This window comes from Mytilus galloprovincialis, chromosome 5 (assembly GCF_965363235.1).
Source record: "Mytilus galloprovincialis chromosome 5, xbMytGall1.hap1.1, whole genome shotgun sequence".
NCBI classification, from domain to species: domain Eukaryota; kingdom Metazoa; phylum Mollusca; class Bivalvia; order Mytilida; family Mytilidae; genus Mytilus; species Mytilus galloprovincialis.
Genome location: NC_134842.1, coordinates 5,139,457 through 5,155,666, shown reverse-complemented (window position 1 = coordinate 5,155,666; position 16,210 = coordinate 5,139,457). Strand labels below are relative to the sequence as shown.

Here is a 16,210-nt window from a genome sequence, read left to right as displayed (position 1 = left end):
AAGGGCACTCTCAATGTTTGTGTTTACTTTAATCCACGTAATAATCTACCATTGCCAGTTTGTACTGACTAATCGAATATCAGACGAAGGGTAATTCAATGTTATAAATTTATTGTATCCGAATCGTTTTCTAGATTAACCTCCGTCAAATTATCAAGACTAATGTAGAAGCGATGTTCAAATTAAAAACATACCTAAAGTATAAAATGTAATATAATTGTCTCATCGATAATTTAACTGAATTTGTCATATTATCTTGTGTGACATGTACAGATGCAAATGAATAGGAAAGTGTATGTTCGTTGACCCAGTCGAGGATATGAATAAAGAGAATAATGATGAGGTTTGATTACCGATGACATAACTAACCATATACCAAATAACAAAGATGTGATTATTTACATGGAAACATGAAATTTGAAAAAAAACAGTTAGTAGTAAAAAGGCCCCTGTATTACAAGAAAGGAAAACATTTCAAAACAAAACCACATAACGAACATAAAATGAATGTATTATGCTGTTGAGTGAAGAAAGTTTGCACTATTTTTATGTAATAAGTATGATGATTTTGTGATTGTTAACTTTTGCTGCTAAATTTATTCATAACATGATACATTTTTCATGGAAATACGGCAATACTAATTTCAGTTTCGAAACATTGTTTGGGTTAAACGATATTCTTTGTTATGAAAAATATATGACAGATCTGCATTGCTTGAATAACAAAGAGTTACCATTTTCTTCCAAAAATCTGCTCGTTTTACTTAAAATTGATTGGCATGAACAAAATAAAAGACGTGCTGAGTATATAAAATAAGACGTACAGATAAAATTTCATATCAACAAACTAGAGATATATGAAAGGTCTTCTCAAGTTTATTTATGAAATCTTAAATAAATAAAGCCTTTACATAAATATTTCGTGAATAGATTAACGGAGTTCATAATGAAATAAAAGATAATAACACAAACTGAAATATCTAATTATGGCATGAAAATTATATTTTAAATATATTTTTCTTAGCTTAATTTTCAATTTTACTGACTGTTACTTGTCTTATGCACCATGAAACGTACAGTGAAACCAATGCTGCAACCAAAAGAATAACAATTAGCCTTTGTCAGCTCTCGTGGAGTACATTAAAAAAAATGGTAGTTTTAAATAAATGTTTTCCTATCTTTTCTCTTTGAACAGAAAGTTGTACAGAACTATTGTTTATACCGTGAATCTCTATACATGTTTGACAATTGAAGGGTACAGAATAAGCCAATAGCACTTAATAGCATCGATAAACTTTCGATTTAACTATCGAAAAAGGCATAGGCTTCCTTCAGCACTACTTTAATAATATATATATGTATGTCTATATTTTAAATTAGATGTATTTCACAAGTCCTTGTATCAGTATGGAAGAATTTTCATATACAATAGGGGCGAAAGACACCAGAGGGACAAATCACTACGAACCAGTTTAATCCATTTTTGTTTATGATTTTTTAGAAGATGCTTTGAATTTTTTTCTTCCTAATTTTGACGCGAATATCAACTAATATCAATCTATGTTGCTTCGAGTTATACAAGGTAGGTAAATGAAGTACACATACAGTTCATTGCTAATAAACAAAGACATTCAGCCGTTTTGATTTATGGCTGTATATGAGGGATATATTACGCCTATATGCGGTGATGCCAATATTGTTTGAGGCAAAGATGCATTAAACATTAGTGATTTATTATACCGAACAAGATAGTTTTTCAAAGAAATTAAAGCACCAATTCGAAAATTTAATATACACGTGATAAATGATTTATTTTTGTTTTTGTGTCATTTCCAAATATGTTATAAAAACTTGGTGTTCCAAAAGTCTTTATGTATGATGCCAATGTAATTTCCTGTAAATCAAACATATGACTGTGAACATAAAAATACCAGCACATATGTCATAGTTCTAAAAAAACATAAAGAATAGTTACTTAATGAATATGTTTGATGATACATTATCGTGAAAGGTGTTACTCATTATAACACCAAATTTAGTCCACCATTTACTACATACGAAAATGCCTGTACTAAGTCAGGAACATGACAGTTTTTCGTTTGATGTGTTTGAGCGTGTGATTTTGCCATTCGACAATGGACTTATGTTTTTTTTTATTTGAAGCATGACAACGACAGACAAAAACAGATTTCAGGATAAAAAGTAAAATCACAAAAATACTGAACTAAGAGGAAAATCAATTCGGAAAGTCCATAATCACATGGCAAAATCAAAAAACAAAACGCATCAAAAATGAATGGACAAGAACTGTCATATTCCTGACTTGGTACAGGCATTTTCAAATGTAGAAAATGGTGGATTGAACCTGGTTTTATAGCTAGCTAAACCTCTCACTTGTATGACAGTCGCATCAAATTCCATTATATTGTCACCGATGCGTGAACAAAACAAACAGACACAATAGGTAAAAATGTCAAAAATAGGGGTACAGCAGTCAACATTGTGTTATCATCTTAATCACTATAAAAACAACAAATGTAACGAAGAAGCATAAAAAGGCATACATCAAATTAACATCCTCATTTTGATAAAACATATTCACAGATTCCCAAATTTTGCCATTTTTTTCTGATGAAATGATGTATTAAAAGTTCGGAATATACGAATATTACAAACGTTTTACTGGGTTAATATTATTTGTAAAACAGAAGATTTAGTATTTCATTACCACTGTAAAAATCTTTAAACCTTTTGACAGGTGCATATTGTGTGGAATTAAACAAGTTAAACACTTCATTCGTTTTACAAAAAAAGCAACATAGAGAAAGGTTATAACAGACATTAAACTCGACTTTATTATATATCATGGTGATCTTTTGGTAATAAATTCCGATTATTCAATCGTCGTTTTAATCAAATTATTTGAATACTACAAAGCATCTGAGATTGCTCCGGGTTTTGGATGGGTTTGTGTTTATCATGTTTTTAGTGTTTTATGCACTATTGTTTTTCTGTTTGTCTTTTACTTTTTGAGCTATGGCGATGTCAGTTTAGTTTCGTCTTATTTAAAATGTCTTTCTGATATTTTTTTCGTCTATCATTTACATCGGAGAAAATGTTGCTGTTTTTATCTTATCTTTGATTGTGTTATTGTTGATCTGTCTAGTTTCTGATGTATTGTTTCAACGAATTTTATTTCGTAAGATTCTGTTTTGTTACAAAGTTGTTTCAATTGATGAGTTTTGTTGTCGTTTTAGTATTTTCCGTGTTTTCTGTTAATCCTTTCTTAAAAAAATGGTCTGATTGTAAACAGTGATTGCAGATTTTATCTCTTGCTGGAAATAATAATTCCAAGAAACTTGACATAAATGAATATGAACTTAATTTTCGGTTTTGGTGCAAACCTGATATGATGTAGTTTTCGTTAAATCTGCGAAACCTGCATTGATGAGTGTCTTTGTTGCAATGGTGTTATATGTCTCAAAATACTATGTTAAATTTGAGAGTTTTGTTGTTGAGCCAGGAACAAATACATGAAATCTGATCGCATCATACAATTACAAAATATAACTGATAGATGTATTACAGTTCAACAGATTCAGGAAACATCATGGGTTTTTCCCGGTTTCTCTTCTACTGTGTATATAAATATCGTGTAAGGTATTTCAAACCAGTTTAATCATCATTGAAATTCAGTTTGTTAAAAAGAATTCAAGGTAGTTTCGTCTAGTATACACATTGATAGTCGAAGTAACATGTGTATCCACTATTTTTCAATATAGTCATATATTTTTTTTCTTCTTCCAGAAATCTAAAGCAGTCAGATAAAATGAAGACGCTACCAAAGGTGAGCAGTTTTCTTTTATTTCTTCTTTAACTAATGATAACAATAAGATTATTGATAATACTAGTGAAAATAACGAAGATGACAATACTCAACAGCTTAAACTGGTGATTAATTTATTTTTGTGGGATCCAAATTTTCAAGGGAAGATAGTATTTTGCTGATATTGATCTAATATTTCGTGGTTTAGCCATGCACTGCATACAAGCCTAAATTTGTATTATACCTTCTTGAATATTTGAATTCCTGATTCATCTTCACCATTGCAATCGACACAAATTGGTATAAAACGAATACTAGTACTAAGGATAACATTTTTTTTTTATTATGATTATATCTTAATCATTATCAAAAGAGGGACGAAAGTTACCAAAGGGACAGTCAAACTCATAAATCTAAAACAAACTGACTACGCCATGGCTAAAAATGAAAAAGAAAAACAGATAAACAATAGTACACATGACACAACATAGAAAACTAAAGAATAAACAACACGAACCACACCAAAAACTAGGGGTGATCTCAGGTGCACCGGAAGGGTAAGCAGATCCTGCTCCACATGTGGTACCCGTGTTGCTTATGTGATTACAAATCCGGTAAATAGTCTAATTCGGTAGGTCACATTCATGAAAGGGAAGGGGATTGTAGTTACGACGTAAGGAACATATCCGATATCATTTGTGAAACGGTTATTCCATAACGGTCAACCAACTCCAACAAATGTTGCACTTATTTGGCAATTCTTTATTGGTCCCCTCTTATCTATGGTGAATTCATTTACAACCACTCGGTCGATGCCACTGCTGGTGAAGTCCCACGAAGAGTATCACCTGCCCAGTAGTCAACACTTCTGTGTTGACATGACTTATCATTGATATGGTCATAATTATAAATTTTACTGATACAAAGTTTTGAATTTAAAAAAAAAGAGGCATTATCGCTCATTAATTGATTGACTTAGCTGTACAAGGCAACACCTTTAGGAATTGTGGGTCACCCATTGTCATAACTTCGTACTTTATTTGTCCCTTACTATTTTCCTTTTTATTTGATCGTCACTGATTTCTCTTTTGTAGACGAAATTGCGTGTCTTGCGTTCAAAAATTTCAAACTTGTATCTATGATTTTTTGTTTTAAATAAAGATCTCCTAACGACTTTTCTACGCATCCACAGATTCCTGTGTTCTCGTGATTGATCGGCTAAAATGAAACAGTGAAATCGGGTAGGCTGTGTGATATTAAATGTATATTCAAATGTGGCAAAGCATGGAATATAATTTCACTTTTAAAATACAAAGCATGATTAAAATTACATTGTATGCATTGAAATAGATCAAATGGTTTAAATGCAATAAATATCATTGTAACCGAAAGTATAAGAACGGTATTGGAAAACGGTAGATCGATTTGGGCCAGGCCGAAAAACTATATAGTTACCAAAAACGCAGCGTCATAAGTATTTTTCAGGCTGATTATATGATAGAATACAATAGATATATAAAGATGTGGTATGAGTGCCAATGAGACAACTCTCAATCCAAATAACAATTTATAAAATTAAACAATTATAGGTCAAGGTACGGCCGTCAACACGGAGTCTTGGCTCACACCGAACAGCAACCTATAAGGGCCCCAAAAATTAGTAATGTAAAACCATTCAAATGAGAAAACAATGGTCTAATCTATATAAATAGATTCTTTTTTAATCTACTTTTTCTCAAAGTTAACTTAATTGAGACAACACGTAACTACATGTTATTAATGACTGGATTTAATTTCAAGACCTTTATTTTGACATGGAGATCCATAAATTAGCCTCAAAAGAAAGACATATATTTAAAATAACGACTGCATTTCTTATTTTTAGATCACCATATATGAACATGCAAATTTTAAGGGAAAGTCTAAAACACTTACGGAGGGTCATGTCAACTTGACGGATGAAGGATTGAACGACTGTATATCAAGTGTCATTGTAGATAGTGGAGTGTAAGTATCTTTTAACACAAGGTTAAATGCTTCTAAGAATACGACAACTACACATTGAGAAGTAAACATGATCTAAAGTTCTATAGTAATTGCAATACCAATACACATCAGGTTTACAATATAACACAATCAAAATATGATAGATTGAAGATTGAAGACAACTCACAGCGAATACTGAAAGTGATGTTTACAGATTACTTGAATATACAAATTATAATACATAAAATATGACTTTGTACCTACATTTTCTTATAATATACTCAAATTTGAACTGTTGTACAATAATATACTACATGATTAATTCATGTAATAAAAAAACCAATATATATAAAATGATAAGTGTGTCTGTGTTTCTTCGAAGTTTGATCAATGTCATTTTTTGAAACCATTTACCAAATTCAAACATTATCTCATTTTGATTCGAAGATTGAGCTTTATTGTTATATATTTACCATTATAACATAGCTTGAAGTCAAGAAAATGTCTTTTAAAAGTTCATTTTCTTTTAGATGGATATTGTATCAACACTGCAACTATAAAGGAAGTATTTGTGTAGTGATGGAAGGAGACAGAATGAACCTTGTGGGCTGTAATAAAGATGAAGACACCCTTTTTTATAACTTTAATGACACAGTATCATCATTAAAGCCACTAGATATCGTACGTATATCGTTCTTTTTGAAGACTATAACTTAAAATAACATTTGTTTCAAATGTTTTATTTTGCTGCTTTTTTGGTGTACGGGTCATTCTTTGATCAACAAATGTTTAAATTTGGCATGTAAAAAAATTATGATAGTGTGATTCTGCCGTACGTGTATGCATATTATTGTCAGTTCATTTAGTTTGACTCTCCCTCTGGTATCTTTTATCTATCTTTTATTGAATATATATAATGTTCTTTATGAGAAGCCAATTTGTCTGCAATTATGAAACTGTTTGTTGACGACTATTGATATATTTCTGATTTTATTAAACTTATTTATGAAATTTATTGATTACATAAAAGAGGGACGAAAGATACCAAAGGGACAGTCAAACTCATAAATCTAAAATAAACTGACAACGTCATGGCTAAAAATGAAAAAGACAAACAGAAAAACAATAGTACACACGACACAACATAGAAAACTAAAGAATAAACAACACGAACCCCACCAAAAACAAGGGGTAATCTCAGGTGCTGAGTGTCACTGCTCCGGAAGGGTAAGCAGATCCTGCTCCACATGTGGCACCCGTCGTGTTGCTTATGTGATTACAAATCCGGTAAATATTCTAATTCGGTAGGTCATATTCATACTGTACAGTTTATTTAGTCATTCATAAATAAGATGCATGAAACGTTTGAATTTTATATGTTTTAAAACGTCAGCAAAACATATTTGTTAAAAAGTATGAGAAACTCATTAAAAATAATGCTTGCTTTGTAAAAAAATGTTTGATTCTTTTTACATTGTATTAGTTTCGAAAACTTGACGTACTGGTATACCCCTACATCTCAAATTTTAGAAAGTGTTTATTTTTTTACTTTTAGGATATAACTGAGGATCCAAAGTGTACTCTTTACGTTCATGATTTTAAAGGAAATTCATTAATGTTGACAGATGATCTTCTAGACCTACGAACCAAAAATATGAACGATACAGTTTCTTCTATCAGGGTACACAATGGAATGTAAGTTTGATTTAAAGTTTGTTTCTAGAATACAGTTTTTTTCAGATATACTTACCTATAAATCCTTGTATTTTGCTACTCAGTTATTATAGAGGGTTTACAGTATAACACATTGTACATTAAATCGATAGTGAAATTAAGCTTTCTTAGAAACATTTATACCCCTATTCAGTAAGATTTTGTTTTCCCTTGACTTACATTTTTAGTATCTCTCACACTAACCTTTTTTAATTTTCAGCTTATAGTAATTATTATAATTCTATCTTTATTTGATTGGCATCATTTATTAATACTAAAACTATACATTCAAATACTCTTGTACGTAAGATGTGTTCCGAAAATATGTACGAGATTTGAACAAAATAATTCTAGTACTGCTGTATATGACAACACATTAAACATATATGCTCAAACCTGACTCGTAAAAAAACACAATCAATACACCAATGCTCAATTTGAGATTAATCGAAGATTTTATGTAGTGATTTTTTCTTATTCAAATAGATGGGTTGGATATGAAGATGTAAATTTCGGTGGTAAACAGACACTATACCTACCAGGAGACCATATGATGAAGGCCACAGATGGAGAATACAACAATGATACACTATCGTCCATTAGAGCACTTGTAATTTTCAATTTTGGATCTTTTATTTTCTCTGTTTTTTTATATCCTATATTGAATATTATGTCATTTATATTTATTTCATGTATTGACATTTTAATTTTTTTAAATATTTTTTTTTTATCAAGCAACTCATACATGCAAAAAAGCCTGTCACATCAATCAGCATACTTAAATATCAGTAGACATAATGCAAGTCAGATGTAGGACAACTTGGATATTTTCTAAATTGAAGTATTTATAATCAAGAGTCAAAAGAATTAGTCAAGAACCTTCAAAATTTTTATTGTTTAATGTCTTGATTGTAAAATATGAATTGTACAAATCAAACAAATTGTTGATTTAGTTTGTAAATATTCTTTCAGAAATCAAAGAAAAAGAAAAAGGAACCAAAGGTAAGTAGTTGAATCCATAACTTTTTTTTTTTTTTTTTTTTTTTTTTTATTTTTTTATAATTCTTTATTTGGTATTTCTTCATCTCATACAATATCTATATGCATTTTTTTTTATAAAGAAGAATACAATACAAGTTTATTCATTTTGACCTGTCAGTGTCAGTGCTTATAAACATCTCCCTCCCTATACCAAATAACCCCCCCCCCCAAAAAAAAAAACAACAAAAAAACAAAAAACAAAAAACTAAACTAAAAAAAAAAAAAAAAAAGAACAATGCAAAAACAAAAGGTACAAAAAACAAACAAACAAAAAATAAATAAAATAAAATAAATATAAAAAATCATTGACTTATATTCATAAATGATTAAATTGGTATTAAACGATTATAATTATTATTTATGCAATCTAATTATTCTATTCATACATGTACTCATATCGTAATATATATAGTGGCATACTCTAACAATATCTGGAAATCACATAACAAAAAACAAAAACCAACCAGTATTTCAACTCCTATTATCATAACATAGTAACACATATTTAATTCTTCCATACATACATATATATAATATCTATATGATGCACACTAACCACTGTCACTGAATCCATAACTTAATAATAGTAATTATTATATTAAAAGTAAAAATATAGATTTCGTTATGTTTAAATGTTAAATATCTTAGCTCGGATCTTCTCTTTTTAACGACAACGCCTTCTAGTTAAAGTCCTTGTTTCAGTGTTAATCTACTACAGTTCAATTTAATCATGCCTTTATTGAAATCTTTATTTTGTGAGTGGTAATTAATCGTAGCTATTGCAAATGTAAACCCGAACTATTTATCTTGATTTCATTGATTTGTGTGATTTGCGTACAATATATATATCACGTGCAATTGAGTTCTCTGTTTAATAGTTTCTCAAACACAAGACTTAAGTATTTGCATCACCACTCTGGCTTACTTTGAATGTTTATCCAAAAACAATAACGGTACCGTGTTTCTTCGTCAGATGTACCTGTCGCCCAGAAAGAACTCCTCCGTGATGCTCGAGGCAAAGCATTTGAAAATCAAAACATTGTCAAAAGGATGAAGACATATAAACCAATTAAGATAAAAAGCTATGTTTGAAGTTTTTACTATGAAAAAATGAACTAATTGTTATTTCTAACTCTTAAATTTCTATATATAACAACAAACAGTATATGTTTACTATCAAATATTTTTTTTTAATGAAGACTACATTTCTGTATGGTATAATTTATTCTAAAATTTTCACAATTAATTAATTAAAAAAAAAACTTTTATTTTTTATTATTTGTTCTTTGCAGATCACCTTGTATGAACATGCAAATTTTAAGGGGAGATCTAAAACATTCACGGCGGCTCATCCTGATATGGAAGATGCAGGATTCTTTGATTGCGCATCAAGTGTCATTGTAGAAGGTGGCGTGTAAGTTTGTTTTATATCTAACATATCCTTGTAATTGAACATACGACACAGACATACTGAAATAACACTTGATTCTGTGGGTAAAAACGCTTAAACACGGGTTCGATCAACTTAGAAATGTGACCTCCCCTTTAATGACGAAGACAATAACAATCAAAACTAAGGAGTAAACAAAGACTCATAAAACCAAAGGAAATTTACATCAACAGTAATAAATAAGAAATAAGAAACAACACGAATTCCACTAAAAACCGGGAGTGAAATCAGGTGCCCAGGAAGGGTAAGCATTTCTTGCACCGTATACGGCACCCGTCGTGTTATTTCTTTGTTCAATTCAGTAATGATGGAAAATTATTATGACTGAGGAAGAATACCAGATATGATTTCTGACACACTTTTGTCATAATGACCAATCAGTTCATGATGGCGACCGTAAAATTTCTTGAGCGATGACCTTAATTTGATTGATTCATAGCCCTGTTTAGCAACTTTTGAGAAAGCAGTATTTTTCGTTCCACAAAATCAACGTACTTTGAGCTAGTTCTAGAGTAACGTATCAATTATGACACATATACTCCATATGCCGGTGCCGCTTTGATGTTGCTACACAGAAATGGAAATTCGACAATAGGAAAATTAAAACCATCGCGTTTGTCATAAATTTTGGTATTCAACCTACAATCAGTAGTCATTTCGGGAAAAAGGTCTAAATATGAAGCAGATTTATCTGTGTCGGTAGTATCTTTAATTTCAAGTTCACATGAATATATTAAATGTAACATGTGTAAGTGATCACGGAATCTATTATTATTAAAAGACAGAACATCATCAATATACCGAAAGGTGAAATTAAAGGACTGGGCTAATTTCTTTTTTCCTTTCTGTACAAGCCCTTGGATAAATTCTGCTTCATAGGAATATAAAAACAAATCTGCAAGAAGAGGAGCGCAATTGGTACCAATTGGGATTCCAATAGTCTATTGGAAGACCAAACCTCCAAATTCAACGAAATACGAGGTCTAAAGTATTGTTGACTCTTTATCAATAGTATTGTTGTGTACGTATATAGGATTATGCACACACATACAGATAATCTGTATTCTCATATTTATATATACTTGTGTGTGTATGTGTGTGTTTATTATTGTTGTTTGTTTATACTTTTAGTAATGTTTACATTTTAAATGAAACGTATTTTACAAGTCCTAGTTCATGTATCTGTATGGAAGAATGTTCATATGACTTTAAGATTTTCTATATTCAGATCATATCAAAACGGCTCACCTTTTTTGTATTAACTTCAGATGGGTTTTGTACCAATACCGTAGATATAGAGGACATATTTGTGTAGTAATTGAAGGAGACAGGACAAACCTCGTTGCTGGTAAAAGAGATAAAGACACAAGGTTTCAATGTTTCAACGATACTGTATCCTCATTAAAGCCATTAGATTTCGTACGTCTATTTCACTTTTGTAATGTTACAAGTTATAATATACAAAAATATATCTTTTTGTTGAATATAATTCCGAAAAACAAACTGTTTATCGTGTAGACATGTATCTGAAGAATTGATTTATTTAGTTGTCTAATGATTAAACTTGCATTATGTTAAAGTTTTCTGTTGATCTTTGAAAAGTTTTGATGTTAAATCACTTTCACTGGTTTAGGGAACGGCTACATAATCTCACAAACAAATTCAACCCGTGTTATATACTAGTATCTAGCTAATACAGTGGCTGTACTTAGTTGCTAGATGCAATATTTGCTTTCTGATGTGTAATATAATTCGGACTGTTGTTTTTGTTTTCATTTTAAATTGAAACTGTATGGTGACCAGAAGGATAGTTGTCTCGTTTACCCCATTCATTTTTTTTTTATTTTAGCACATTTAAAACTCAGGAATAGTTTGATTATTTTAACTCTGTATCTTTTAAGTTGCAGATTTAAAAAAAAAACTTATTAAAAGGCCAAAATACAAGCTGTGCATAATAGTTTATTGCGGTTCAAGCAAAACATTTCACAGTATCTTCAAACACAATTTTTTTTGCAGGATTGCACTGAGGAACCAAAGTGTACCGTATATGAACACGATTTTTCAGGCCGTGCTTTACAGTTCACAGAAGACATTCTGGACTTAAGATGGTATAAAATGAACGACAAAGCATCATCTATCAGAGTGCATAGTGGAGCGTAAGTTGGATTTATAGTTTATTATAAATAGTTTGTTATTTTCTATCATATTAAGCAAACATTTATTGTTTTCTCATCATTCTGCCTTAAGGCAAGTGATATTTTCTCACCACTTCGGGTCCGTTGTCTGTTTCATCGTCCGTCGTCTGTGTCATCGTCCGTCGTCGTCTTCGTCCATTGTTAAATATTACAAAAATATATCCTTCTAAAATACTGGATTAAATTCACAATCATCATTCTGATATTCAGTTTGTAAAAATAAATCAAAAGATCCCACTTGCCAACAATGATGGCAAACAGGGTTTTGAATAGAACATAAATGTAAAAAAAAAAGTTTTGTCGATTATCGTGAAATCTCATTGAAAAGAGATTACATAAAAAGGACAGAAGTTTTCCGATTGGTGAGATCTATCTGCTGTTTATTTAAGCCTTAAACCTCTCATTTTGAATTACATATAGAATAAAAACCTTAATTTAGATATGCGAGACATCAAAATGTTTGTAAGATTATTTATGATAAGATGATATACGTATTTGACAATTATCGAAATGTCATGCATATTATAACTGATTAACAGAATTATGGATATTCAAAAGATGTCCACGCATTGATATGTATACCGTGATTGTGAAAATATTTGAGAAATATATCAGTTCATGTAAAACAAACTCTTTCAATGTAACAACTACTAAACTAGGACGTATTGTAATAAATTTATAACACTTAATCACATATCGCACTTGGCTTGTGTTTAAATCAATATCATTGCCTAATTTGTGTACTAGATATAATAATTAAACACCTTTCTTTCGTTGATTCATTAAAATCATTTTAATCAACAGATGGGTCGGATTTGAAGGTGTCAATTTTGATGGGAAAATGACACTGTATCTACCAGGTGACCACAACTCCAGAGCTACAGATGGAATCTACAGGAATGACACACTTTCGTCACTTAGAGCACTCCAAATAGTATGTATTTTTTTTATGTTACTGATAAAATAATAATGCCGTATATGCCTATAAAATATCAAATATGATTATTTTATGTTAAAAGTTGATTTCAAAGGAAGTTTAAATGATTAAAAAACTTTGAAATTTTCGAAAGCATTTAGCATAATTTTGGAATAATTTTAAGCATTTTGGGACCTCAAAGCTGTTCAACTGCGCTCTTTAATTGGCTGTTTACATTAAGTGTTACTTCGTGCCTTCTGTAGACGAACCTCCCGTCTGTCGTACAAATTGTTTTATATAATCAATTGCTAGTCTTTTGTCGTTCAATATTTTAAACACAAGTCAAATCATCGAAAAAAAACCAGCAAACATTGTACCTGGATTAGATTGATTATAGTGGAAACTTCTCGATCTCAAACAATTACGGAATACACCAGTTGTTGTGTTAAGGAAACATAAGTTGACGGAGTTTATACTAAAATTAGTTAATTAACTCAAAGAAGCAAAGTTCAAATTTAATATTCGATTTAACAATTTTGTTTACGGATTGTTCATTGAATTTGTGTATTATGGTAGAAACCATGCTTTCCAATTATTGTTGATGGCATTGATTACCATATGGATAGAGGATCATGTGAAGAAGAAATGGTAGATATATTTTCCTGGACGCAGAAAAACAACACCGATGTCAAACAGAAACTGTCTGTTTCAAAGGAAAAAACTGTCAAAACTGAAGATTCATACGAATTTCGCTGGGAAAAAGGAACTAAGGTATCAGGTGAGAACTGCGTTATTATAATTAAAGAATGTCTCCCGAAATGAAAAAAACAAACAAAAAAACACACATGTTAAATTTGTATAACAAATGTATCATTTGTTATTACAAACTCTTGATTAAAATCGTCAATTTGTGTCACAACAGTTGCACGAAATATAAGAAAACACAACTATTGAATTATTTCATAAAGGTAATATAACAGAAATAAAGAAAACAAACATATCCTATATTGCTATAAATTTAACAAATGATTTGAACAGTCTGATTTATGTGACATCTAACAGGGATTTCATTTTTGTCTTACCTTTATACAACTATCTTTTTCATACAGCTGAAGTTTCATTTGAAACTTCCATTCCTTTCACCTCCATGAACACATCTATGAAATTGGGTGCTGAATCATTCTACAACATTGGATCAAACGAAAGAAAGAAAACAGGAAAAACAGAAACCTGGACTGTTCATTACCCATCAGAAATACCTTCGAAATCTACGTTAGTATTATTCAAAAAAAAATCAAAGGAAGGAACACTACTCAAACGACAAAAATGAACTAAACAATATTTTTAACATTAAAGTGACTATTTTTATTTCTCAATCTATTTTGTAAGTGTTATCTATGTCATTGTATGTTTAATTTATTTCTTAACGTAATAAAGGGTCCTTGGTGGTCCAGTGTTCTAAGAAGTCCAAATACTATATTACTAACCTGTCACACTGATGTTGTGTGTTCAAATACAGCACGTGTGAGGTGCACTCGACTCTCATCTTAATTGACTAGGATTTAAGTTTTCCTGTCAAGGATTGTTATTCCTCTCCAAGTGCTACTTCTTCCTCAGACAAAAAGTGACGTTTAACATCAATTAATGAATTTTATTACCATTGCGTTATTACCACCAGTCTTGGACTATCATCCTTAGGTTGACTGATCTTCCAGTAGATCTCATTACGGTTATTGATTAAAATAGTATGATTTTTTCCTGAGTATATCTATAACTAGTTTAAACAACCATTTAAATCCTAAATAGTATAACATTTAAATCTAACATGGTGGTTAAACAAAAGCAAAATACAAGTAAGCAGCAATAATGGCAATGATTAAAAATTACATCTACACAAAAAATGAATATCCAAAATAAACACCACAAATAACACAAACTGTTCTCAAATCCTACAATCAAAACTGTTTATAAGCAGAGGAAATGACTAATTGGTAATCACAAGGAAACAAACTGATGTTGGTGCTACTATGTAGTATTCTCATTTTACAAACAATTCTAATATTATTGAAATATATATATAGAAGTAATGCGAAACTATCAAGTATTATATTTGTTCAAAAAATATAAACATAAGTTATACTGCATGAATGAACATTTAATTTGTTTATAACAGGATAACTTTGACATCCTCCCTTAGAAAAGGCAAGATGGATGTACCATACACTGCAAGTTTTCACCAAGGAGACAAAAAATGGACAGAAAAAGGCACCTTCCATGGGATTAACTACTTTGGCTTTCAGACAGAATTTAAGCAGACATGAATATGAGAATCTTTTAAAGAATTAGCTTATAACAAATTGTAATCAGCCTATAATGGGCAAGTAAATTGGACGCTTAACTCGTCAATAATTATTGATTTTGTCTTACAAGTAGTATCTTTATTTTTTATTTAATTGCTTTATTTAGCACATAATGTATCAAATCAAACTAATCACGCATATTTTGTAATAATTGCTTGTTATAGTTTTAAACAATTAGCTGCATTCGACCTGAACGGCTACCGAAAGTGACGATCATATCTTTAAATTCGTCTTCGGTTGTCTGTTAACTTTTATATGTAAAACTGTGATAAGCAACATGTAGACAGCACTTATTGTTACAATATTATATTTTAAAACTTATAACCCATTATTCTCTGAACACATAATAAAATTAATGGTTAACTTGTCTGTAAATGAATGAAATACTTATTTGGTGTAAAAAAATAAATATGTTTATTTTTTTTTATCACAAGTGGAACAATGAGTTTTTATTATAAAACGTCAACACCTGCAGAGCGAAGTTCCTTTACGACTTTAAATAAAAATATAAGAAGCTTAACTTTGTTTTTAAATTTTACAGCTCAATTCATATTAGATAATTAGAAATTAGTCTTATCATTTTGAAGCATATTCAGCAGTGATATTCCAAATATGATTTGCATTCATTGATTCACACTTGTTACCCTTAAATGTAAGTTTGGGATCATTTGTTTGCAGTTTTAGCAGTTTTTACGTGTTGTTGTTAAAATCAATAAACGGTAT

The 16,210-nt window shown here is 30.3% G+C and overlaps 1 protein-coding gene across 1 annotated transcript; it reads left to right on the top strand.

Annotated features, from left to right (window-relative positions):
* Positions 1–3,678: 3,678 nt before the first annotated feature.
* LOC143075004 (epidermal differentiation-specific protein-like) lies at positions 3,679–15,908 on the top strand. The gene is made up of 14 exons (XM_076250230.1): positions 3,679–3,716; positions 3,808–3,847; positions 5,712–5,833; positions 6,343–6,493; positions 7,368–7,507; positions 8,012–8,135; positions 8,498–8,527; positions 9,859–9,980; positions 11,285–11,435; positions 12,033–12,172; positions 13,016–13,145; positions 13,704–13,905; positions 14,237–14,399; positions 15,301–15,908. Exons 2-14 carry the CDS (start codon positions 3,830–3,832, stop codon positions 15,446–15,448), a joined length of 1,641 nt encoding a protein of 546 aa, XP_076106345.1. The 5' UTR covers positions 3,679–3,716; positions 3,808–3,829; the 3' UTR covers positions 15,449–15,908.
* Positions 15,909–16,210: the final 302 nt, after the last annotated feature.

Excerpts from the sequence above, each read along its gene's own strand:
- LOC143075004 (XM_076250230.1), top strand. Across the intron at positions 7,508-8,011 it reads ATCAGGGTACACAATGGAAT|ATGGGTTGGATATGAAGATG; the intron begins GTAAGTTTGATT and ends TTATTCAAATAG. Across the intron at positions 8,528-9,858 it reads AAAAGAAAAAGGAACCAAAG|ATCACCTTGTATGAACATGC; the intron begins GTAAGTAGTTGA and ends TGTTCTTTGCAG.